General features: G+C 39.9%; 1 protein-coding gene across 2 annotated transcripts in view; it reads right to left on the reverse strand.

Annotated features, from left to right (window-relative positions):
• Nucleotides 1-4565: 4565 nt before the first annotated feature.
• Nucleotides 4566-25868, reverse strand: part of prim2 (DNA primase subunit 2) — a 37509-nt gene continuing 16206 nt past the window's right edge. For both annotated transcript variants that reach the window (XM_036126710.1, XM_036126712.1), the window contains exons 10-14: nt 25454-25639; nt 11086-11212; nt 9498-9580; nt 8177-8245; nt 4566-5068 (exon numbers count right to left, since the gene is read on the reverse strand). In XM_036126710.1, coding sequence (XP_035982603.1) covers nt 4835-5068; nt 8177-8245; nt 9498-9580; nt 11086-11212; nt 25454-25639 — 699 coding nt within the window. In that variant the 3' untranslated portion in view covers nt 4566-4834. The remainder of the gene's footprint in view (nt 5069-8176; nt 8246-9497; nt 9581-11085; nt 11213-25453; nt 25640-25868) is intronic.

Genomic DNA, 25868 nt, shown 5'->3' on the forward strand with positions numbered 1-25868 from the left:
GACATAAATTACCGTGGTGGTTTATTCTGTTCAGCCAAGTTTATTCAATTCTGGTTTCTTTCTCTGTTCAGCCGTCACACTGATTACAAACAAATGTGTTTTGTCAATGATTCTGTTTTCTTACGTGTGTTTTGGTTGTTTTTATGTTGTTGGTTGTTGTTTTTTAATCAGCCTGCATTAAAATACCACTAACACATATTGGCATTCAGTCAAGCACTATTACTATTTTATGGTAGCCCATTGATTTACTTTAGAATTATCCATGTGGGCATTGTTACAGTTTGATTGTGTTTTGAAGACTGTTCTAGGTTTGACGGAAAGACCTTTATTAGACTACTGCATGTGTTAAGGGGATTAGAGAAACAGCTGATGAAGAAGCAAAGGTGTCAATAGTCAGGAGTTAGAACATTTTGCCTGATTGATCAGATTCTGTGACTTTAGAGGGCGCTGTTTTACTGCCGTCTCCAGAACAAACGTAGTGCCCCACAAGTACAAAGACTTGATACGCAATCTCACAGCCTCAAAAGGAAAAACTATTCTTAGGCTAGGTGACTTTAGCATGGAATGATATTTTACCTCTTTTATTATGAATAAGTCATTACGCTTCACAACCACTATCCTACATTAACTTTTTTCAATTTGTTTTGGATCCTATGTTTATTGTTTTTAAATGCAAACAATGTTTGTATTAATCATCAATGACACTACTAAAATCTGACATGAGGTGAACATTGCAGAGGCTGTCTCCTGAAAAAGCGTCATTCCTCTATTGCTTGTCTTTCAGGAGTTGTGGAGGGGTCGACGAAGCCATGCCCTCTAGTCACAGAATCTGATAGGCCGTGGCAATTAGTGAAACGCCTGTTTGCCATACAAGTAGCTCTAAACACGCGTTTGCTTTCTTGAGTATGATGGGCATCAATTCTTCACAAGCCTCCATCAAAAGATGTTGCTCGCTTGGTTTGAAGTTTGGCACATATGCAACTTATTTATTGAAGCATCAGTGAATCTGTGATCGGCCTCATGGTCTCCTGAGCAAACCTGCAGACGCTCCTTTATCTGAATTACTTTAACCTGGCTTAACATAGTCGCACCTGGTTTGGCCCTTGTGGAACGGATAAAGCCAGGATGCACTGGTCACACTGGGTCAAGCCTGGCTTTCTCTCTTATACTGGATTTCTAAATTCTGCTTTTGTGAAACAGCCCACCGCTTAGGGTACTTTGAAAACTTTGGGCCGGCCCCGTTAGTTAGCGAGTCCCTGGGGTTGAAAACTGAATTTGTGTTGTAGCCTATTAGTCAAACTTCAGAGCATGGGAATGTGCTAATTAGAGATGATTAAATGTCTAGACTGGGGGAAAAAATATCTCTTCTTTTTGTGCTGTAGTCAAAAATATGATCACAAAGAACCACTGAGGTAAAACAAAACAGTTTCTCACAAAGGTTTGCCGTTTTAGGTTGTTTGGAGATTAAACCTCCTCAGAACGGCAGAAAGAGCAAACCTTGCCTCTTTTCTTTTAGCCACCTAAATTATTTTACGTGAACAAAGTTCCTTTTTGTACTGTCTAAAACAAGCTTTCGTTCTTTGCTGTGTTGAAAAGTAAAAAACAAACATTTAAATCAGAAGCCACTGTTAACCATTTCTTTTCTTATTACCTTAAATCTGCTTGTGAAGGTGAGCTTCAGTTTGTGTACCTGTCAGAAAAACAAGATCTCCGGGTCAAATAAACATTTTATCAAATTACCCTGCCGTATTTATCTTGATATGTTATTACGATAATGCAACCTTCTTCTGGCTTTTCTTGAGAGCTGCCTTGGAGCAGGTATAATTGGGTGGCGGAGAACCGCACTGATCGCAGTGCATTTAATCTGACACGAAACCAAAAGAGACCCCAAAGTACTTTATTAATCCTGCCACTGAAGTGCAAATGTTCGATCAGGGCCACAAACCTCTTAGAAAATCGACAAGAAGGTTATAATAACCTACCCTAATGTGCTAATACTGTAAAGCTCTAGAGTGAAATGTGCAGTGCAAGTGTGAAACACTGGCTGTTATCTGATTCTTAAAAATAAACAGCAATCAGACACACACAAATCCTCAAATTAAGCAGAGCTGCCTCCGGTGAGGCATACCCAACTCGCATCGTTTCATGTTCGGCTTCACCCTCTGGGTTAAATCGTATCAGGACAAAGAGAGACATCATGTGCTGAATAGAAATGTACAATTAAGTCAATGTAATCACTACACGTCATGAATAACCTCTGGATTCGTACTGGGAGGCTTTCACATCGTTCAACGGCATTTAACAGCTAATAGCTCAAGATTTTCCTTTCCATTTACCCGTCTGCGAGTGCGGTGCAAATAAACTTTTAGGTAGTCGCTGGCTAAAGCCTCACAAAAGCTCTGTGGCACATTCACGCTCGCACTCCCTAATGCAAACCAGCTTGCCTATATGGGATCAAATGGACTCGTTAGCTCTTGGATTACTTTTTATTTATTTATTTATTTTTTGCTTTTACAGATAATACTTCATCTTAACTTTGTAATGAGGATGGAGCAAATGGCACACAAAAAAAAAAGAAGCAAAGCAAGTAGGTGATGATCAGGAAAAGGCATCAGAAACACCAGCTGTGTGAAAGAAAGTCCTGCTCTAACAAATGTTGAGCATAAATGGTGTCTTGCAGACATAAAGCTGAGCTGCACAAATATCTACTTGCTCTATTAAACCGAATAAACGCTCCCGCTGTCGAGCATCACGCACGAGTTTCATCTGAGATATGTGCAGCTCTCGTTCTCTGCAGCCTGGCGTTGTGATTTTCTTCTTAAAGAGTATAAAGAAAAGAAACCTATTAAATTACCTCTGAGAAAATGGATTTACATTCATATAATGCAGGAACAACACTCCAGTCTCTAATTGGATCTGAAAGCAGTGATCTTTTGAAATGTAAAGGAAGTATGGAAATAACAGCGTTCAGCCACGGAGGCAGAAATTAGACGGGCAGCCTGTGTTGGACTGCCACAGCAGCATCAAGGCTTTTCCTCAGCCACTAGCTTCTGTTTTTGTTTTTTTTTGTTTGCAAATTATTAAACAGAGGCTCGAGAAAGAAGAGGAGGGGAAGTATCTTTTGACCAAGTGTGCTTTGAATAAATTGCATAGTGAACTATGAGCCAATATTCCAGAGGCAGACTAATACAACTGTGGAAATTGTTTATTCTTTTCATCCATCCTCCTGTCACCATTCATCCACGCTGCTGCCAGAAAATACAATGACATTGTTTCTGAGACAGCGGGGAAATGTTCAACTCAACACACACACACACACACACACCCCAAAACCACATCCCTGCCAAACAGCGTGCGCTGAGACGGGAGTGAGAGCCATCCGAGTTCAAACCGGAGCAAAAGTAAAGGAAGAAAACAGAGCGACTCAACAAAATAGGCTTCAAAAGGGAGGAGAACACCATCTTGTGTTATATCGAGGCTTAGAATAGTGAAAGCCAGGCACAATGGCTCGCTACAAGCTTTCATGTCCTTAAAATCTTTCGCATTCTGCCACATTACAACCATAAACCTGAGGAAATTATTCAGATTAAGTAATAGACCAGTAGTTTTCTAGGTATTTTAATCCAATAAATAAATCTAAAAAGTGCGGCCTGCATTTAAGCCCCTTGGCTGATATTCCTAAATGAACCATCTTCAGAGGTCTCCTAGTAAACGGAGTCCACCAATTCATTTGTAGTGGAAATCCAGCTGTTCTGGAACGTCTCCGAGATTTGTTAAAATAACTTTACTGAAGACCAACGACCAGAACAGACAGGTTGGGGATAAAGCTGTGATGAAGATGAAAACAAGTATTGACCAACTGTAACCCTACACAGATTAGGCCGCCCATCTAAACTTACAGTCAGGTCAAGGAGACGTTAAATCAAAGTGGCAGCCAAGATGGCAAATGATAACTTTGGATGAGATGCAGAGATCCACAACTCAGGTGGCTGAATCTGTTGCCATGGTAAGAGGAAAACTTACCATGTATAAGGAGCAGACTTTATCAGCAGACCATATATGCTCCTTACACTTTAAATGAGGCTGAATTTTTCATTTTACCACTTATTTTACCACCCCCTCCTCGCACCTTGGCAGTTGGTGAAGTTGTGCCAAAAACTTTTGGATCTCTGAATCTGTTGCCATACCAACTACCAGCCGTGTACTCCACAAATCTTAAAGAAAAGTGGCTAACACAGATCATCAGGCTGAACATGCCTTTCCCGCAGAGAAACACGTCGGTGGCAGCATCAACCTGTATTCAATGTTGGAGGCTATTAAAGACTTAAAGGGTTGGGAACAATAACTCGAAACAGACGGCGGGAACTACAGAGTTTAAATGGGGAACTTAAAGTCCAGACCTAATTCCAAACGCTTACTCTGTCAAACCTGACTTGAGTTAGACGTATTTTAATAAAGAGCGAAGAAAAGGTTCAGCAGCTGCCAGTCCAAACACATCCCAAAACAAGTGCAGCTGTAGTTGCAGCAAAAGTATCAACTCAGCGGTTGATGAATACAAGTACACATTACACTTATCAGATTTTTATTAGAAAAAAAACAACAACATTGCAAATCAACCTTTATTTTCACTATAGTGAATCACCTTGAATCCCAATAAAACACGTTGATGCTTGTGGAAGAATGTGGAAAAGTTCAAGGCACTACATGACTCACTAAACTAAATCAACTCAGGTTTTCTTTATTACCAAACTCGGATTATACAGTTTCCAGCCAGCAAAGCCCTGACCCTCATACCAGAGGCAAGCACTTATTTCCACATGGAGCGAAACAGAAATCAGAAGTCAGTCTTCAGGAAGTCTGTCTCCAGGTTCGCTGTCATCTCGGCCAGATGTTGGGATTCCACAGCTGCGGGCTCTCGAGCTGCAGCGGGTCCTTTGGCGGCAGAGTTTTCCTGTGACCTCTGCGGCGTCTCCGTTTCTCGCTTCACGTCCTTCCCTCCGCCCAAAAGTTTCTGGCTCTCTATGAAGTACTGGTTGGGGTGACTGAGAGAGAAAGCGCTGTCCTCCACCTGCTCAGAAAAAAAAACAAAAAAACGAGAAAGCGCAGGAGAGGAAGGTCAAGAGGGGATATTAGCTGCCAGTTATCACGAAGATGGCAGGTTGATTGACTGATTTAATGCAGTGTCACCTTTAATGAAACGGTCATTTAATATCCCCTCGCTGCTGCTGCTGCTGCTGTGAAACGTTTTACTGAATTCTTCCCGTTACAGGCTTTCACAGGCACATAGCTACGCTGTGTCACTGCTGATTTGAAATCGTTTCATGATTTTACGGTTTCATGTAGAGGACGTAAATGACTTGTCTTCAGGAGTCTGCTGTGTGACAAATTACGGATAGTGACAAGATATCTAAATTTGTTATTTCTACCCTCTGGGGGTAAAGAATAAATTAAATCACATCAAGAAAAACATTCATAAAAAATGTGTATAACATTTTTTTTTGCAGAAACTTGTTAACAGACTCTCCCACATAGTCGTAACTTATAGTAAAATACTACTATAAAACTGAGGAGGGGGGGGGGGTGTTGGAGTGTAAAAATCCCTGCTTTTATCAGCTGTAAGGAGAAGTCTGACAGAAACTCAACACATGAAAGTTACCCTGTAGTAAATAATTCAGTTAACAGATGACTGCAGAACTCACTCCTTGTTTTTTTTTATATATACTTTGCCTTTAAATACTGGATGAATGTATGTGTAAAGAGTGAAAACAAAACAACAAGCTTCCAACAGTGTTTACAGCAGATGTTTACCTAAGTTCATGAATCAGAACATGTACATAAAACAAAATTAGACCGGAAATCATCCTTTCTTTACCAACTAATCCCATTGCCATCTACAAATATTCACACCTATGGTAAAATGGTAATGGACTGAACTTATATAAAGTTTTTAAAGTCATACTGACCGCTCAAAGCGCTCTAGAGCCACATTCACCCAATCGCTCTCACCAACACACATACGTACACCGATGTGCAGCTCGGTAGGCAACTTGGGATTAAGTGCCTTGCCCAGGGGCACATCGACACGTCACAAGAAGCTGGAATAGAACCTACAATCTTTCGGATTGCAAGACAACTACTCAAGCCACAGTCGTCCAGTTAATGGGATTTTATGTGACAGACCAACACAAAGTAGCACTTCATTTTAGAGAGGAATAGAAAGTTTTTATGGATTTCAATTTTGCTTTGCAAATCAAAATCTGAGAAGTATTGCGCATTTGACGTTAGTCACTTTTCTCTAGCCTTATACCATGAAATAAAATCCAGCCCAACCAAGGGCAAACACCCAGAACGTAACGTGTGGTGAAACGCAAAAGGTACGTTCCTGCAGAACGTGGACAAGACAGATAATTCGCGTTGATCGCCGGCCATTAGCTTGACATTTCGCCTCTCTATCTTGTCAACAATCTGCGCTGAAAAACCAGCCAGTTTTCACCCAGCACGCTTCACTGCGTCATCAAATAGGAAGAGCGTCTATCCACTTGCCAGTTCCCACCAACATGGAAATGGCAGCATCATGCTGAGGTGAAGCTTCAAGTGCCACAGTTAAAAAAAAAAATGTAAAAGAAAAACATGCATCACTGCCTTTCTGCTTTGTGTTGGTTTACATAAAACTCCAATAACCTTAAAGTTTGTAGTTGTAACAAAATAGAAGAACAGTTTTAAGAAGTATTATTACTGCAGAGTTTCCACTACATGTAATTGATCGTGCCGCACCGCCTTGGCAAAATAAAAGCCACCACACCTTCATTATGAAGCTTTTCTTATAATACGTGTTAAAACAATGTCAAGTATATGAGATATTTATACACTATATTATGTACAGTCTATATTTGCACACTTATACTAACCATGATCAGAGTTTGAAATTAATTTAAATATCATGAAAAGTTCAAATGTACTTTATTTTTTTTAAAAACAACACTGCCTGCTTCTTCCTGTCTGGGGAGCGGCAGCGGGAAAACTAGAGAAGACAGTCCACTGTTGCCCATTTAGCATCTTTGTTGAGACTTTTCAGACCACTCTAACAATTTTCTTCAAAAAGCAACTAGCTTTTTGTAGTTTTAAACTACAAAAAGGAACTTTGTTCACATAGCTTACGACTTTTACACTGCAAAAACGGATCTAAAAATAAGTAAAATGTTCTTAAAATGAGTGTATTTACCCTTGATTTGAGCAGGTAAATAAGATTATCTGCCAATGGAATGAGTATTTTGACCCCTAAAATAAGATAATTAGACATCCTGCACTTAAAATAAGATGATGGAGATGAGTTGTTCCTATTTTAAATGGAAAAATCTCATTCCATTGGCAAATCATCTTATTTACCTGCTCAAATCAAGGACAAATACACTCATTTTAAGAACGTTTTACTTATTTTTAGATCCGTTTTTGCAGTGTAGTGACTCTTTTGTGTTAATGGCGACTTTACAGAAAGCACAGACATTCTGGAGTCAGTGTCTTGGAGCAGCAGCGAGGGTTACTACTTCCCTCAGCGCTGTCTCGCAGGCACACACGGCTGCTGCCGCCTCGTCTCGTAAATATAGTTTTGTCTCTGAAACTGTTGCACTGAAATAATTCCCTGAATTAGATCCCCACGCAGCCTCACCCCCTTATTCACCTCTTTCACTTTGTGTGCCTCTGATAACTCTCTTTGGTGCAGTTTGTGTTGTGTGTGGATTCAGGCAATGTATTAAAATTCATTAATCATTTTATAGAAGGTAATTTTAGTTCCAAACACATTGAATCACCATTTTTAATAACTTCTTGGCATAAAGCTCTCCAACAGCCTGGGTCCCAAATGGATGAACAAATATGCAGATTAGATGATGACATCACCCCCCACCCCCCAGGGCAGGGTGATATGTAATGGGTGTAAAGGGTTGATTTTTTTGGGGCCGATGTTTCAAGCATCAAAACTAAAACAGATTAAAATGACCCAAGTGTCTACAGAGGATAAAATAGCCTGGGACGGCAGAATGGAGCTATAAAGATTAAATGATTCTGACAGTCGGCTAATAATGGATGTAATGACAGTTGCAATCGTTTCATCGTGAGCTCTGAGGAGCGAGCGGCACAGTCTCGGCTGATTCGCTCCGTTCGTGCAGTCTGAACTTACATTGTGGGTCAATTCAAAGTATTTTTGGCACGCCAGCTGATAATGCATTCCTTTGACCAGCTCCAGGATCTGCAACAGTGATAATGAAAGCAGTTACAGATAGTTACATTCACAAGTAAGACAATCAGCAGCTCGTGCTTCTGCAGCAATCATTTCAATAATTTTTATTGGATCTGGGTCAACTACCAACCCAAGCACAGTTCATTAATCATATCGACAGCAGAAAATACATTCTTAAGGAAATCTTTGCAAAGCTAATAAACACAGATGACACTAAATGGATTAGATCAGCTCTTGGCAGAATGACCACAGGCAGTCTTCTATTTGATCTAAACCCTATTAGCTATTTTTATAATGTGTAAAAGGTAAAGTACTGAGACTTTGGCTGACTTCCTGCAGACGCACAGTATCACATGCGCAGCGAAACCCTTCAGATGGGTTACTGAATTGAACTGATTTAAGCCTTCACGTTTGAGACGTTCACTCGGCTGGGAAAACAAATCCAAAGATTGCTCCTCGGCTCAGACTTGTTTACATCATAATTCCCCAAACTCCTACTTGCCTGCCTCTGGTGCAATATCGCTACCGGCACCCTCGTCTCTACAGCTGGTGCTAGATCAGTAATGAGCCATCCAGATTATCCTTCCAGAAATTGCAGTTTCAAACTAGATTTGGTTGAAAACAGAATGCCCTTGTTGTTGTAAAAGAAACAGATTAATTAAAAGAGGGGGGGAAAAAAAGGGAAAAAACTGTAGCTGTTCGTCGGGATGCATTTCCAATTTCTCTCCAACAAACAAATGTGGTGTAATATATGATATTAACAATGTCTCGGGGGGGGTCACCTGTTTAATCTGATTGTTCTAGGCAGATTATAGAGCAGTGGGGAAGATAAACATTCACTTTGGCGTTACTGTGTCTCACATAACACCACAGATCCTAATCCAGTAAATGTTAAGCATCATGCTGATTCCTGCGGCTTCAAGAGAATCGTCTGAGCTGCTGAACGGACTATCATCACGACCAGATTGTCTAAATATCCGCCCACATGGAGGACATTAACTTGATCTGTCTGAATGTTAATTTAGACAGATCAAGGAAAACTAAAATAGCCTTTTCTACACTCTGTATTGCCTTCCTTTTTATACTGCTTATATCTTTGTAAAAATGGACTTAGGTTCTGATTCATTAAATATTCATGTTTTTTTTTCCTAAGCAACTTTTGAAAACTTTCTAAGGAATATAACAGCATGATTTCCCTGCTCAGAAGCAGTAATGGTGTTTTATAGAGAGACTTAATGGTCACAGACTAGAAGAAACCCACCTGATTGACTCCGCTGGGAGACACTTTGTAGAACTGAAGCTTCTGCTTCAGCAGTTCTGGGTCACTGTGACGGAACGGACATCCTGGCATCAGGAACAAAAGTAGATCAATTAACATTTGTAAATTACTCATTGATAATAATAATTATTATTTCTGATTGCAGCATACATTCCAATGATAAATGTATGCTCTGCGTTTAACCCGTTGCTTAGGGAGCCACCCAGGGAGCAATCTGGGACAAAGGGTCTTGCTCAAGGACTCAAAGTAGCATTCCGTGGGTTTTAAATCAGGTATCCCGCACCTTTGCAAGTGTCCAGCTCTAACCCCCAGTTAAGACTTAACATTGGACACTACAACAATTCAGCTGCTTTTACGCCTGATAGGCCGGTTGGAGACTTAAAAAAAATAAAAAATAAAAATAAAGAGAAAGAAAAAAAATGGTTTGCGGTCCTGATCCAGCTCCGGTTTTCCACAAACCCCCAATCACACTGCTCCTAGGGAAACAGCGGCTAAAATGCCGCTGCCACGAGAACAGAAGTTCACGTGGGCCTTTCTGTTGCTGTCCCTCATAAATGATTAAGAAACAGCCATGGTTTTTGGTTTTTAAGGCAAAACTTGTTATCCGTACGCATAAATATCCTATCTCATCCTCCAACAACCCTTCTGTTTCCTTGTGTTTCTGTGTCGCCGTCTTGTTTACACTGGTCAAGCTAACGTAAGTTGGTGGGGTGATTTTATTTTGAAATTCACCAGAACCTTATGCTGGCCCAATGTTTCCTGTTAGGCTTGTAAACCATCGGGAGCTTGATCCAGGGACCGATGCAGCGTCCGGTCAAACTTCCTTCTTGTGAAATTTTTTGCAGCACCAAACGACCTTGGTAACCAGACCCGCAAACCGCACCTGGCTGATGTGAATGGACACATCGATTTTTAACGATTTGGGTTCCTTGCGACACCGCAACCGTATCTGCACCGTATTCAGTGAGAGCCCCGGGTCAAACCTGGGAGCATTAGTAAACAGACGCTAGCAGGTTGCACTCTTTTGGAAGCTGTTGCTACAGTCGCAGTTTTTCAGCAAAAACAAATTCGAGAAAACACCAAAGGTGCGTGAGGTTTCCAGAAAGGAAATGGTTTTCTGCGGAAGCGTGTGGGCTGTTCATTCAGACTGTCATAATTGGATATTAATCAAAGCAGATAAGTGATGCCAAATATATAACAGCAAAGTGGATCTGAGTACTCCAGTTCTGTCCCTTGGAACGATCTAGTCTAGGCAATGTCAGCAATCTACTGGAAATATCACAGCTAAGGTGAGAGCCTCCATCCTCTACACAAGGAACAGCTATTAGTAACACTAACTCCTAACAGAAGATGTTAAGACAGTTAAAAAATGTCAACTGTGTTTTTTATATATATATATATATATATATATATATATATATATATATATATATATATATATATATATATATATATATATATATATATATAAAATTGGGAAAACCTGGTAACTCCAGAACTGTGTCCAATTCAACGAGGAAACTTGCAAAAAACAACAGATAACGGTTTCTTCCCTCAGTCATTAACTCACCATGGTAGTCGCCTTGGCTGGGTGGGTTTGACAGAATCACCTTCATGCAGCTGTAGGGGGTGTAGTCTGCCCGCTTGCCTTCTTTGCCAAACATGTGCCGGATGTTGTAGGCAAATGCTTTGTCAAACTAGAAAGACGAGGAAGGGGTGGGTGGGGGGGAGACAGGAGGAGAAGGCATTAGTAAGGATGAGAGTGTGAGAGGGACAAGGGTAGGGTGAAAGAGGCCCTGTCATACATCATGTCACTTTTGAAGGGAAGTTTTCCACGGTGAAATATAGCGCTATTAGAAAGAACTTGGTGTAGGGGTGTTGCAACACTCCTGATAGGTGCGTTACGGACGCTCTAACGAGGCCATCCTTCTCTCTGCTTTTTGCCCCTTGTCCCGAAGAGTACTCTGACACAACTGGAAGCGTGCTTTAAATCAAAATTATTTTTTTTACATTTTTGTTTTCTCACTGCAACTTTGTGCATTCCAATGAAATGCGTCCTCTGCATCTAACCATCCTTTGGGGCTAACGGGCTGCCCCTGTGCAGCTCCCTCTGGGGGATAAAGGTCTTCTTCGGGGACCCAGAAGCCTTCCCAGGATGCCAGCACCCTGCTCCAACCACCAGGCCACTTCATCCCCTTATGTGCAAAATACTCCATTGCTATGTTTGTATCTTACTCATGGAAAATCAGTTTGGTTTTTTCTACGTCTGGCAATCAATCTCTGGAAAAAAAAGCTTCAAGTAATATGTTGAAAATATTATATAAGTGGATCCCCTAACTGACTCCTTAAAGTTATTTGGTGTAAAACTCTGTTTTACACCAAATAACAACAATTGTAATCTCCTTAAAGTGATGTTTGTCAAAGTGCACTACAGCACAGGGACCTGCAAAGAACAGAGTTGCTGATGCTGAACATTATTAAAAATAATCTCTGATAAGTTTGAAGTTGGGGGGGGGGAAATAACTTTGCAAATCAAGACTGTTGGAAATTTTAAAAAGCTTTAGATTACTGAATCGTACTTTAAGCCTGTCCTCATAACAACTGCTTGTCACGAATGACAAAACAGTGAATTCCCAAAACGCACCACAGCAAATAAAAAAAAACCCGAACATTTTAATCTTATGTTTCTGTATCATTATGTGCATACAGGTGCATCTACAGAAATTAGAGTGAAATTCCTCTATTGTACCACAATGGCAAAATTTGAGCAAAAATAGAAGCATTACACACAGGGTGAAATATTTGAAGTGTCCATTTCTGTTCCTTTTTTTTTTTTTAGATTTTTTTTTTCTTTGCACATACATTATTAAAGCCTACAAGTTCAGCATCTCAGAAACATTCAACATAACACCAAAAAAAAGAGAGAATCTTAGTACAGAAATGTTGGCCTACTGAGAAGTACGTTCATGTAATGTACAGAATCTGCACTCAGGGCTTGACCGGGGCTTCCTATGCATGACTTATTGCATTAATGCGGCGTGCCACGGTGCTGATCACTCTGTGGCTCTGGTGACGTATTAAAGGAGCCCAAGTTTCATTCAGCGTGCCTCCCGTGTTGGCTCTGGTTTCTCATCCTTCTACTTGGATGATTCTCCACATGGGGTCCAGGTCAGGTGCTACAGCTAGCCAATTAAACACAGTGATGGTCATTTAACCATGTATTGGTACTTTTGGAAGTCTGGGCAGGTGCCAGGTCCTGCAGAAAAAAAGTTAAATCAGTATCTCCATAAAGCTTGTTAGCAGAGGAAAGCATGACGTGCCCTAAAATTTCCTGGGAGACGCCTGAGCTGAATTTTTAGTTGATATAACACAGAGAACCAACACCCTGTCCGTCAAAATGTCAAATTGGACCTCAAGGAACTTGAATTCTGTGCCTCTCTACTCTTCCTACAGACCTTGATTTTCAAAAGAAATGGAAAAAATGACTGGGGCATTTGACCGCTGATCAACAGTCCAGTCCTTTTTGTTCTGAGCACAAAGATAAGAGGACTCCGACACCGCCTCTGACTCAGCAGTGGCCTACATGGGTGATCGTTGTGGCTCATCTCTGCGGTGGCTCTTCAAGCTGACACCAGATTGTCACAAGAATCTTGAATGGCTTGTGTTTCACAGCCCTCTCATGGCTACAGCACACTTGTTCGTTCCACTTAACGCTCTATTAATGTGCTTGGATTGTTGAGTTTTTAGCAATGACCTTACGTTGCTTGTGTATTTTTGGAGTGTGCTGGTCAAATTCAGCAGCTGTGATTGTGTAGACATGACTGACATGGTAAAAACATAACACTTCTGTTTTAAAAATCGTTTCTTTTAACTGGTCCTCAGTATTAGTCTCATATTCTGAGAAACTGAACCGTGTTTTCATTAGCTGACGGCCATAATCATCAGCGTAAAAAAGAAAATGCCTTTACAACAATTTCCCTCTGGGATGATTAAAGTATTTCTGATTCTGATATCACTATATGTGTAACAATATATGTATATTATGTCACAGAATAGCAAACCGGCAGATGACAAAAACAAAGCAAACAAAAAGGCTGTTTTGAAAAGTAAAATTATGCTTTTTGTAACATGAATATGGCAGGTTTAAAACTTTTGGCAAGGTTTGAAAAAAAAAAAAAAAAAAAAAGTACTCCAAATACAGCACACCACAATGGTGGCTACAATACGCTTTGTGCCTTCAATAACCATTTCCCTGGTCCTGTGTTGGTGCCTCAGTCTACACCTTCAAAGAGACTGTCATTTTCTGCAAGTAAAACACTGATTATGGATAAATAAACTTCACAAAATCCAACTTCAAAGATGCAGAACTATTCCTTTAATCTTTTTAAAGAGCGTCGCTGACATTTTTGCATTGAGGTTTAAATTAAATCAACCTTCACAACTCTTGATTTTTTCCCAGTTTGGAGATAGATGAATGCAAATCCTCAAGAAGCAAAACATCAAAGTCAAGAACACAAAATAAACTGGCATAGAGTATTTGAAAGGGTTGAAATTTGGGAAACTTTCCCATTCAGTAAACTTTCAGACTACCCTTTTTTCATTTCATAGGAATCTTTTGCAGCAAAATAACTACATTTGTGACTCTGCGTCCTAAAAAAGAAACAACATCATTGTAACATACACTCAGAGGGCTCTGACAGTAGACTATAGCTACCAGAACTGCACCCACACACACATTAATGTTGCAATAAAACCTTTGAACTTCCTAATGTGACAAGCTGCAGTGGCAATTTAAAAACCCATCAAATCTTCTTTAAGTGTGATAAATCAGTCATAAATTATGTAGAGCTTCTAAGGATTCAAGAGGCCACTTCCTGATTTAAGAGCTCCATAGTCCACTGGCACTAAAGTGCGTTTAATATACCTTTGTGAACTAATGTGGACATAAAAAAGGATCCTAAGTGGTATAAAGTGATCGCTCAGCTACTACTGAAGTTAAAGGAGAACGATAAAGAACATTTTCTCTGCTAAATGTAGCTGTTTTTTTAAAATATTTACCGCTTCTTATAGCTGCAGAACTACACTACAGATGATCTTGAACGTATAGTAAAAGAGACCAACAGGACAATTAAGATTTAACCAGCTGAGACACATCTCTGGTGCAAATCTTGGCTTATGAAGCTATTTCACTGCAAGATAACATACGAGTAAAGGCACATTCACAAAAGACTCATTTTCTTCTTTTCAACAGGACTCTTAAGGTTTTTTCCAGCTACAAAAGATGGCGTACCAGCTTAAATGAATGACAGCACATATCCTAAAAACTGACAGGGGGTTGTGGATAAAAGTAAGGTATAAAGTTAGAGGTAGTAAATCAAATCTTTACCTTCGCTCCTGTTGTGAAAGGTTGCTGCAAACCATAAAAGCAGCAAAGTTATCCCCAATACGGTGTGCATTGCAACTTCTTCAGTTTGAGCTGCATCTGAGAAGTTTTCAGATTCCCTCAGTCACTCTCTAGCCACAAAACTAATCTAATTAAAATGATCATAAGGTTCACCTGCTGTGTAGCTACATCCAAACATCTCCAGAGAAGAAGCCCTCCGCAAAACTGTGTAAATGATGCCAGTTAGAAGGATTAGTGTTGATGTTTCTCTAATATATATATATATATATATATATATATATATATATATATATATATATATATATATATGACTACTATTTCTGAGGACTTTTTAAATGAGAATCTGAAATTGACAAATTGATAAATCAAAATGCTTTATGGTAACGAGGCTATTCAGTAGAATTAACGGTGATATTGTTGTTGTGGGATGATGACATATCTGTAACACAGAAAGATATTAAAGACCTAGCTTCATTGCATCACAAAGATCAGATAGTATACCTTTGCCCCAAAGGGCAGGTCTCACTCTTTGCTCCTAACTTTATTTTCTGCAGCATTTAAATGAATAATATGAGGCCAAGCTTTCTGCTATCAGGCTTGTGCAGAGAAGGAATCCCCCCCCCCACACCCACCTGGATTAAGCTCAGGGTTACATCTACCTCAGGTGACCTCTGACTCATATCTTTGGCTATGTTGTTAAAGCTCCCTGTTAAGTAGCGAGCATGATACTTTACTCTGCCATAATCAAACATCCTAACTTTCTCTTCCCTCGGAGGTATATTCCTGACCTTAAAGTCCTTTGTTTGTCTTGTGCTGTTAGTATTTTTTTTTTAAATACGTTTTATAAAAAGCAGGTAAAACGGACTGAATTTCATTGGAATGGCTTGTACTAACAAGGATTTCATTTCATTAAAACTCTAATGACCTGGAAAGGATTTAATTAGACTTGAAATGAACTTTTCAGCAATATTCCCTGAGATTACAATTGTTGTTATTTGGTGTAAAACAGAGTTTATTGGTTCTGTTCTTTCAAATACTGGTTAATGAAAACTAATTCTATGGCAACTGTGAACGACTTGGGAGCCTCCTTGAAGTGCACTTGTAATTCCAGCCAAAAACAATGATGTGCTTTTGTAAAATTTCTCTATGGGGGGCTTTTACACCAAATCAGCTGCAGTGCTAAAGTGTTGGTATTTAATGAGCACCCGTTCTTGCCGTTTCCTGCCCAGCAAAACACACTTGCTACAGCATTAGATGACTGGTTTTATCTCCGCTCCTGACAAAAACTGGCCTCTAGTCTGGCCCAGGAATTAGCTGAAGCTTAAAGTGGGGCTTTGGATACTTAAATTGGTGTTTGCACCACATCTGAATGTCTTTTTTTGGTTTTAATCTGCTAAATTTAAGACAAATAAAGTAACAGTCAATTCCACTGTTATTAGAAGTCCAGTTTGACCCACAATAACAAATGGCCATTCGCTCTCATCTTGCTACTGCTTTAAACTAGCCTGTCAGTTACAACTGAAACTGGTTATTTACATACACTATAAAAAGAGAATCGTTTTCCTCCCTACCAGACACAAAATCTGAATAAACTTTTAAAAATAAAACCAATTTGTTTTACATTTTCCTTTCTTCATTCAAATTCTGTAATTCTCATGCATTGTCTTTGTATTCTGTAGACATACTTTATAAACTAAATGACTTGGGTGACACATTCTGGGTATCCTATCAGCTTCTAGCAACAGTTTGCACAAATTTTGGCCTTGTCCTCCAGACAGATCTGGTGTAAGTGAGTCAGGTCTGTAGGCCACTTTGCTTGACAACACTTTGTCAACTCTGTCCACAAAATTCAAAACCAAGATAAGATAAGATAAGATAGGCTTTATTGATCTCACAATGGAGAAATTCACAAGATCAGGACTTCAGAGATTGCCACTTCAAAACATCAACTTGGTTGTCCTTAAGCCAACTTGACACCAAAGTGACGTTATGCTTAGGGTTATTGTCTATTTGGAAAACCCATTTGTGGCCAAGATCTGGTATGGCTGGGCGATATGGCTTAAAAATAAAATCTGATTTTATTATACCAAATGCGATTAATTAAATTTTTTTCCCTCCTCCTTTTTGTTTCACTTAAAGAAATTATTTTAAAAACTTGCCTTTATATGTCAAGCATTTCGTCTGGAAGTTGACCTGAATTCACAGTGCAACTAAATACAAGCTGTGAAACATGCTTATGAAACAATATGGCGGCCCTGCTGTAGTAAACCATGAAAAATCTAACAAAATGTTTGCTGCTAGTGGTTCTACACAATGAACAGACATCACTTGTGCAAGTTCAAACTAAAAAAGGTTAATGAGTAAATTAAAGTGCTTTGAATTATGATTAAAAAAAAAAAAAGTTTCCTCTTCACAAAATTTTGACAAATATATTTTCCTAAACATTTGGGATTTCAATATATATCAATCAATAGATGTATATTGATGATAGAAAAATAGGGTCAATTAAAAGTTCAATAGTATAACAGTTCTTCTTAAGCCATGTAGATTCATATCACAGTCATTACATTTTCCCAACCAATCACAAACGCAGACCCAGGAACACTCCGTCACCAAGCTCCGCCCCCTTCAAAGAGTTCAGAGAGCATTTATTTATTTTTTTTTAACTTGCAGTTTTGGTAAAAAGTTGGTTGAATAAAGGGTTGAGTTTGAATTCAGTGTTTGCATGTTCTGTATGTAAAAACATACAGAACATGCAACAGCATAAAATGGCCAGGGATGCACATAAAATGTGTTTTGAATTTGTTGATAATTATCAATATCGATCAATATGATTTCTATTTTATCGATATGCTTGTTTCTCTATATCACCCAGCCCTATTTCGTGCTATTCTCTTCAAGGAAGCCCAAAGAGTGCATTTGCGAAATAAAATCCTGAATTCCCCAAAATATTATCTCAAAATAATCGATACATACACTATGACACATTCATCTCTGAGACACTCACTGTGGCTCCATTCTGGACAATAAAATGGTGTTTATACTGGGATATAGTTGTTTGACCAAATGAGCATGCAAACCTTTAGGCATCTGGGAATGAAACCCAAGGATGAACCAGACTTGCTGAGATTGCCGGCTGTTTCAGAAGGAAACAGCATGACATCTTACCTTAAAACACCTTCACATCTATGCCTTCATTTAACACAGATGTTGTGAATCAACCCACCATAAGTTTACATAGCCATGTCATTACTGGGGTTTTAAGGCATAATAATCTTACTGTATGTACATTTTATGAATTTGAACAAAACAACAAACCAACATGTCTCTCATTAGTCTGCCACTTGGGAACTGAAATAATTTAGGCAATTTTACCTGACCTGAACCAGGAAATGTTTAATCAGAATTAGGGCTGTACGATTTTGCCAAAAACCATAATTGCAATTTAATTTTGACTTTTCTCTGCATTAACCACGAGCAACAAAAATGGCCTGTAGATAAATATGTTTGTAAAGGACTATTTAAAACAAGAAATGTGACTGCTTTTATTAATCAGAACATTATTATTTAAGAGAATAGCTTGTTGAGTTGGGCATTATTCCTTGTTGAACAAAAAGTGCAACCAACAAACAAGTCTATGTACTAAACAGTTTGACTGGTACTTAATGCTATGGTACGACAAAAATTGCAGACCACTGCGATTTTTTAAAATTGTGATTATATTGCAAATGCGATTAATTGTGCAGCTGTAGTCCAGTTTGATGTCAGACAGAGAAAGATAACACCCTAAGAGGGTGAAAAAAAAAACGTATTTCTTTGCCCTCCCCTTCCTCCGCCAGTGATGTTAAAAAATGCTGTTGGTTAGTATAAAGGAAAAAGCTTAAAGTTAAGGTCTGTAAACCAAGTAGTTTAACAGCAGTCCTAGCCCCAGGCTACAAGATGCTACAGCAAAGTGGCACAAACACTCCTCCAAATGAATAGGCCAACTTCTATGGCAAGAGGAATGGATAGATCAAGTTAATTTCATCAATTCTCCCTCTCCCACTAGTCTAATATTACATTGCCTCTTCCTCCGGGCCTCCCTTTCGGCATCGCTGCCTCTCATCTTCCCTCTCTCCTCCTGCCGCATACTAATGAGAAGGCTTTGAGCAGCATGCCACAAAGTGCAGCTCCTGACACAACACATACATCACGGTGAGAGCTGCGAGCTGGTCAGCACCATTCAGATGCCTCCGCTGTAGAACAAAAGGACGGCTTTTTGTGAGAGCCGTCACGCACTGCACATGGCAACTAAGGCATCTCAGAAATAGGGGACCAAATAAGGAGACAACAGCGGTCCTGTGTTTGAGCCCGACTGAGATGTTACAACCACAATGGGCACTGCTTGATTAAAATAATGCCATTAATGTTCTTGCTTTGTAATTTATTTATGTTTTGCCCTTTTTATTTGACACTGATTGCACTGTCAAACTGCAGAAAGTTTGCTTGCAAATTCTTGTGTGGGTTAGAAAAGTTAGAGGGAAGAACAAACGATTTTACTGAAATAAATATTTCAAGACAGAGAAACAACAGCTCAAACACAATCACGTTTAAACAAGGATTCGGGCTGCAAAACAAAACTTTCTAGAGAAAAAAAAAGCCTAAGTTGCCCTTGTTTACGTTTAAATTAGCCATTGGGAAGAATGATTACATTTTCAATCAATTTAACTGGGAGATCATTTGTACCCATAAACGAAGGACTACTATTATATAAAGTTGGTTCCCAAAACAAAGCCTTTTCCAAAACTAAACCATTGAATTGCTTAAAATAAAAGTACTCTTTTCTAAAATTTACTTCTTCACATTTTGTCACTTTACAATCATAAACGCACATCCATTTTATTGAGATTGCATGCGATAAACCAACACAAAGTTGCACATAATTTTGTTTTAAAAAGAAAATGATGGTCTTTTGGTTTACGTTTTTTAACAGCTTTGCACATCTGGAGGCGGAATATGTTGCTCATTCTTGCAAAAATGCGAAAGCTCAGTCAGATCGGATGGACAGCATCTGTGAACATCAATTTCCAGATCTTGTCACTGATTCTCATTCAACATAGGTCTGGACTTTTTTTTTTTTTTTAGCCTAACACATAAATATGTTTTAATCTCAAGCATCTGGGTAGCACTGGTTGCATGTTTAGGGCCACTGTCCAGCTGGAAGGCGACCCTCCGCCCCGATCTCAGGTTTTTTGCACCCTTTAACGGGATTTCATCCTGGATTGCCTCGTCTTTAGCTACGTTCCTCCACTATGATCAGCTTCTTTTCCCCTGCTGAAGACAAACACCCCCACAGCATGATGCTACCAACAACAGGTTCACAGGGAGTGAGGGCGCTGTGGTCGTAGTGATCAGCAGTGTTATTTTTTTAACCTGACATTGTGGTTTGCATGTAGGGGGAAACTGTCATTTCTAATACCTTCACACTGTTTTCTATTGGTGTGACCATGTCTTGTTACAGCAGGGAAGACAAATTTTAGGGCTAACTAATAACTGCATTTGTGAGTGTGACCTATGAGGAACATCTAAACATGTCCTAGATTGAATGCACACCACCTTGAATCAATAACAAAAGTTGCGTTCACTCCAACAGGAATCGTCGTTTTTAGTTACATGACCAAAACAACGAAGAGCGGCAGCAAGTTTGCTGTTCTTGGTTACATTTATTTTTTTTAAAAAAAGGTCAATTTATTTGGAACAGATGAATTGCTTGACAGGGCCGGTCCAAGAATCGATAAAAATGTTTATAGGCGTTGGCTAACGGGCTTTTTAAAATTCTATTTAAAAGCCGCATCGACGCCTTGGAACTAATGAGAATATTCGGCCTAAAACAGAAGTGCCAGGAACGTCCCAATCAGGATGTTTCATTGCTGATCAGATCGGAGTCGCTGACGTTTTTATCTTTGTGTTTAGCATCTCCTCTTCTGCTTTACAAGCCCTGCTTTATGAGATTCGTGCAGCTCCTGTTGCTGCAGAGCTACACAATGAAAAATTGATCCTATTAACAGAGAAGCAGGTTAATAACACTCCGAGTTTCTGCGGGAAAGCCAATTAAACTTCACAACAGATACCATGCCTCTTAAGTGATTGCAAAATTATGTTATACCGCCAGTGCAGCAGCATGCGGGATACGTAGCTGGACAAGGCCGGGGAGACCGTGGCTCAAACACATTCCCCAAAGTCTCATCCTCTGTGATTGGCAGGACACACAGGGTGTTCAATTTAATAGACACTAATCTATTTTGTTATATGACAGTTATGTGGGAATATACATAGCTCGTTTCTTTGAAGTCTCTCTTCCCCAGTGTACTGAGGATGAAGCTGGCCTCCAATTCGTAGCAATGAAGAGAAAAGCCAACTTTTAGCAAACCGTAGCCCCATTCAGCTAAATGAGCAATGATGTATTCAGCCAGTGTTTTTAACATCAGTTGTCTAATTAAATTAGTAGAACTAAGTGAAGCTCTGTCTCTGCAGCGCAAATTCAGATACAAGTGGCTGTTTTTGAAATACTTCCACAGAGCAGATGTTGGCGTAACATGGCGGTGGCAACATGTGCCTGCCAACACTGTTTAAAGCAGCTGCATTGAAGCTGAGCTGGCACAGGACAGGAGCTGCCGCTACCAAGTGACACCAATCCTGGCCTAAATGAGGTTCCCTGTCTAGATACAAGCATCACTTTGGACCGAACGTCTTCTTAATCTAACAGATGACAAGTAAATGTATTAATTATAGTTTCAAATTTAATTGAATTTGACTATTCTGTACAGATTAGATTTTCTGATCCCAGCATCAGTGTACAAGTAAATCAGCAATGGGGGGGGGGGGGGGGATAAAAATAATAATAATAATAATAATAATAATAATAATAATAATAATAATAATAATAATAATAATAATAATAGTTGTTGAAGGATGAGTTAATTATTACTAAGACTACTGTGGCTTACAAATTCATAGCCCTTTATAAAAAAACTGAAAACTAACATGGTTTTCGAACTCTATTGCTACTAAAATATATCGATCGATCGATATATAGATATATATACTATATTATGTATAGCCTATATTTTCACACTAATCATAATCAGAGTTTGAAAGGAATTTAAATATCATGACCTGTTAAAATGTACCTTATTTTGATAAATCAACACCCCCCGCCTCTTCCTGTCTAGTGGCTACTGTGCCGTGTGCTGCTCTCAGGAGGGATGGATAACCAGAGACCACAGTCCAGTGTTGCCCATTTAGTGTCTTTGTTGCTACATTTAGTGACTTTTCAGATCGCTCTAACAATTTTCTTTCAAAAAGCGACTTGCAAGTGTCATGGTTGAGTTTTGGTTTGGCTTTGTTTTTCTGTTATTTTCATTTTTTCATCTCTTTTGGGTTAGGTTTGACTTTATTTATTGTTAGTTTTCAGTCATCAGTTATTTTCTGTCATTTTTCACTTCACCTCCTCAGCAGTCAGTCACACCTGTTATCATTTACCAGTCAATTAGCCAGATCCTTGTTCCACCTGTGTAGTGCTCTATTTAAACCTCCCTCTGCCTTCAGTTCAGCACTGGGCCGTCATCATCCCACACCTCTCCATGCCAGTCCCCGGTTTGCCTTGGAAGCTTTGTTTTGCTCCTTTTGTTAAGGTTAGTCCTGTCAGTCACTCTAAAGACTGTTTGTTCACTGTTTGTTCCTGGAGAGGTTCTGCTCTGTGCCCTGGTGTCTCTCAAGTTCTGCTAACCTGACTAGCCGCCCTGGTGAAGCTCAGCTCTGAGCCCTGGTGTCTCTCAAGTTCTGCTAACCTGACTAGCCGCCCTGGTGAAGCTCAGCTCTGAGCCCTGGTGTCTCTCAAGTTCTGCTAACCTGACTAGCCGCCCTGGTGAAGCTCAGCTCTGTGCCCTGGTGTCTCTCAAGTTCTGCTAACCTGACTAGCCGCCCTGGTGAAGCTCAGCTCTGTGCCCTGGTGTCTCCCAAATGAACTGCTAACCTGAGTGCTATGAGGCCTGCTAGCCGAGCAGCACCTAGCAAGTGTGGACTCTCTGTCTCCGGGCCGTCAGCTCCTTCCATCACCTTCACTCAGTTTCGGTGCAACCAGCTCCTCATCAGACCTCCACCCATCAACCTTGCAATAAAGACTCTCAAACTTTTAGTCCCGTGTGTGTGTCCTGAAGTTCATCGGTAAACAAAATCCTGACAGCAAGAAGTCCAGCGACTTTTTTTTTGTTTTAAAGGCGACGTTACCGAAAGCCCTAGTCGTTCTGGAATCACTGAGGCAGCAGAAAGAGCTGCCGCAGGAGTTCCCACTTCCCTCAGCACCGTCTCACAGGCACACACAGTTGCTGCTGCCTCGTCACGTAAATATAGTTTTTACAGTAGTCTGTTTTGTCTCTGAATCTGATTCACACACAGCTTCAAACACGTATTTGCCTCGTTTACTTTCTGTGCCTCTGATAACTGTACAGTTTGTTTTATGTAGAGTGGATGCAGGCAATATATTAAAAATTCATGAATCATTTTATACAAAGGTGGGTTTTTTTTAGTTCCAAACACATCAAAACACTATTTTTATTAACTTTATTTGTCAACGCAAAAGCTCTCCTAAAGCCTGGGGCACAAATGTATGAACAAATATGCAAATTAGATGATGAGATCACACAAACACACACACACACACCCCAGGAAACAGTTTAAAAAAATCCTAGAGGAAAGCCTGAATTGTCTTGTTACCTGGCTCATCTGTTTATTTGCTTCTGGAAGAAAAAAAATCATCTTACCTGCCTGTACAAATTCTCAGTTATTTGAATTGGGTTTTCGGTCTTTGGGATGAACCAGTTTTTGTCTGAGAGAGTTATTAGGTTTGAAATTTACTGGCATTTCTGGTATTTTCTCATGTTTATACCAGTAAATGAGCGCCGCTCTGTATGCGGTCTGATGCAGCGAGGACTGCTCAGATTCTTACATCAGAGAAACCAAACAACAGCTACATAAAGACATGGCACCGCACAGGAGGGCCTACAGCTCAGGGCAAGACTCAGCAGTCCACTTGCACCTCAAAAGCAAAGGACACACTTTTAAGCCCAATGATGTCCAGATTTTGAACAGGGAGAACGGATGATTTGAAAGAGGGGTGAAAGAAGCCATCTTGGTCAAAAGAGAAAAAAAAACATCTCTAAACAAAAGGAGAGGAATGCGTTTCCAACTCTCCAGAGTTTATAGCTCGGTCCTCCAACACGTTCCAAAGAGATTACATCAGCAATCTCATCATGATTCAGGTGACCAAGTACTCCACTCACACCAAGCAATGACGTCTCATGACCCAGGACAGTGACAGGTGGGTCATTAATTTACATCTGACTTAGAATTCGCCAAGGAGGATGGGCCTCCATGTCCTTAAAAACAGCAGCGCACCAACTGCAGGTTGCTAAAGTGCGAGCTACCAGAACTGACAAAGACTCGCTGATAGGTGTCGAAACGTTTTCAGAAAAATACAGAACGAAAGTCCGGTCCGGTCCAGATTGAAGCTCATTTGTTGTTAATCCTCTTACCTCCACCTGTCTTTACAATTATGGGTCCCTTTGTGTTGGTCCATCGCATAAATAGCTAATTATTAATTACTTTTTGTTGTGTCATGACAAAGGGGAGAATCAGAATCAGCCGTATTTGCCATGCATGTATAAACATACGGGGAATCTGACTCTGGAACATACGATGCTCGCAATGTGCTTACTGTACAATAATGCAGTAATAAATTCAGTCTACAGTATCACATATACACAAAACGGACAGATTGAAACTACATTGCAACAGTGCAATGAGTCGAGAGCAAGGATGCAGGACTAATTTATTATTACCATTATTGGTATCATTATTTACATGTCAGGGGTGGAAGTGATGTACAGGTGCACACACACATACAACACACACGTAGAAAGTTCAAGAGGAATGGAAACATTTGCAGGGGATAGCATCTCAAAAAAATAGACAATAAACTAGCAAACAAGTTATATTTAGCTGCTTTACAAGGGTTTTAAAGAAAGGAATTTCATTAAATTAAATGATTTCAGACTCCAGAAAATGTGAAGTCCAAATATCTGATCCCTGTACCACAGCCAAACAAAGTCACTCATATCTGTGGATGTAAAATGACTAAAATAAAGAATAAAATACCATCATTCCCATCAAAGTAACATTATCCAATCAAGTGAGTACCTTAAACGACTACTTAGTACAAGCCAGTTATTCAGATAACATGGTATGCTGTCCTTGCTAAGGGATTTTACTTAATTATGAAACAATGCTGCTTTAGCCAACACTTGAGTATTAAATACATAACAAGCCCCAAACATCAGTGCTGAAGTCACCCCTGACGAGCGTAAACTAGGTTACGACTTAAGCCACAATTCATTAACATTTTGTTGAATATGACCAATTCAGCATTGTTCTGTTGCTGACTGAGCAGGCCAGAGCAAATTAAAATGAAACGTCTAGTTACCAACATCAGCATTACCTTGTCTGCATCCACTTTGCCTTGGATGAACTCCATCTTCCAGAACTGCAGCGCCTGCTCCAGAGAGAGGCCGATGCCTTTGAGGAAGAGGCCGTACTGCATCCTGCCTCCATAGCGAAGGTGGTGGTTCTCTCTGAGGGCCTTGTGGAGCTGCCTCATGCACAGCGGGAAGGACTTTCCTGCAAGCTGAAAGCACTCAACTCTTAATGCTGACCAAAAATATGTAGAATCAGAAAAAAAAAAAAAAAAGTCACACACAATAATGAGTTAATGGCCAACTTTACTCCGTGCATGTATAAACACGAGCATTGTTTGGACACGTTTAAGGATATCACATTTATCACACTCAGGGACCAGCCGTCCAGGGTGCTTTAGAGGTTTCCCTGTTTCAGCACACCTGACTGAAAATAAATGG

Source organism: Fundulus heteroclitus, chromosome 22 (assembly GCF_011125445.2).
Source record: "Fundulus heteroclitus isolate FHET01 chromosome 22, MU-UCD_Fhet_4.1, whole genome shotgun sequence".
Taxonomy (NCBI): Eukaryota; Metazoa; Chordata; class Actinopteri; order Cyprinodontiformes; family Fundulidae; genus Fundulus; species Fundulus heteroclitus.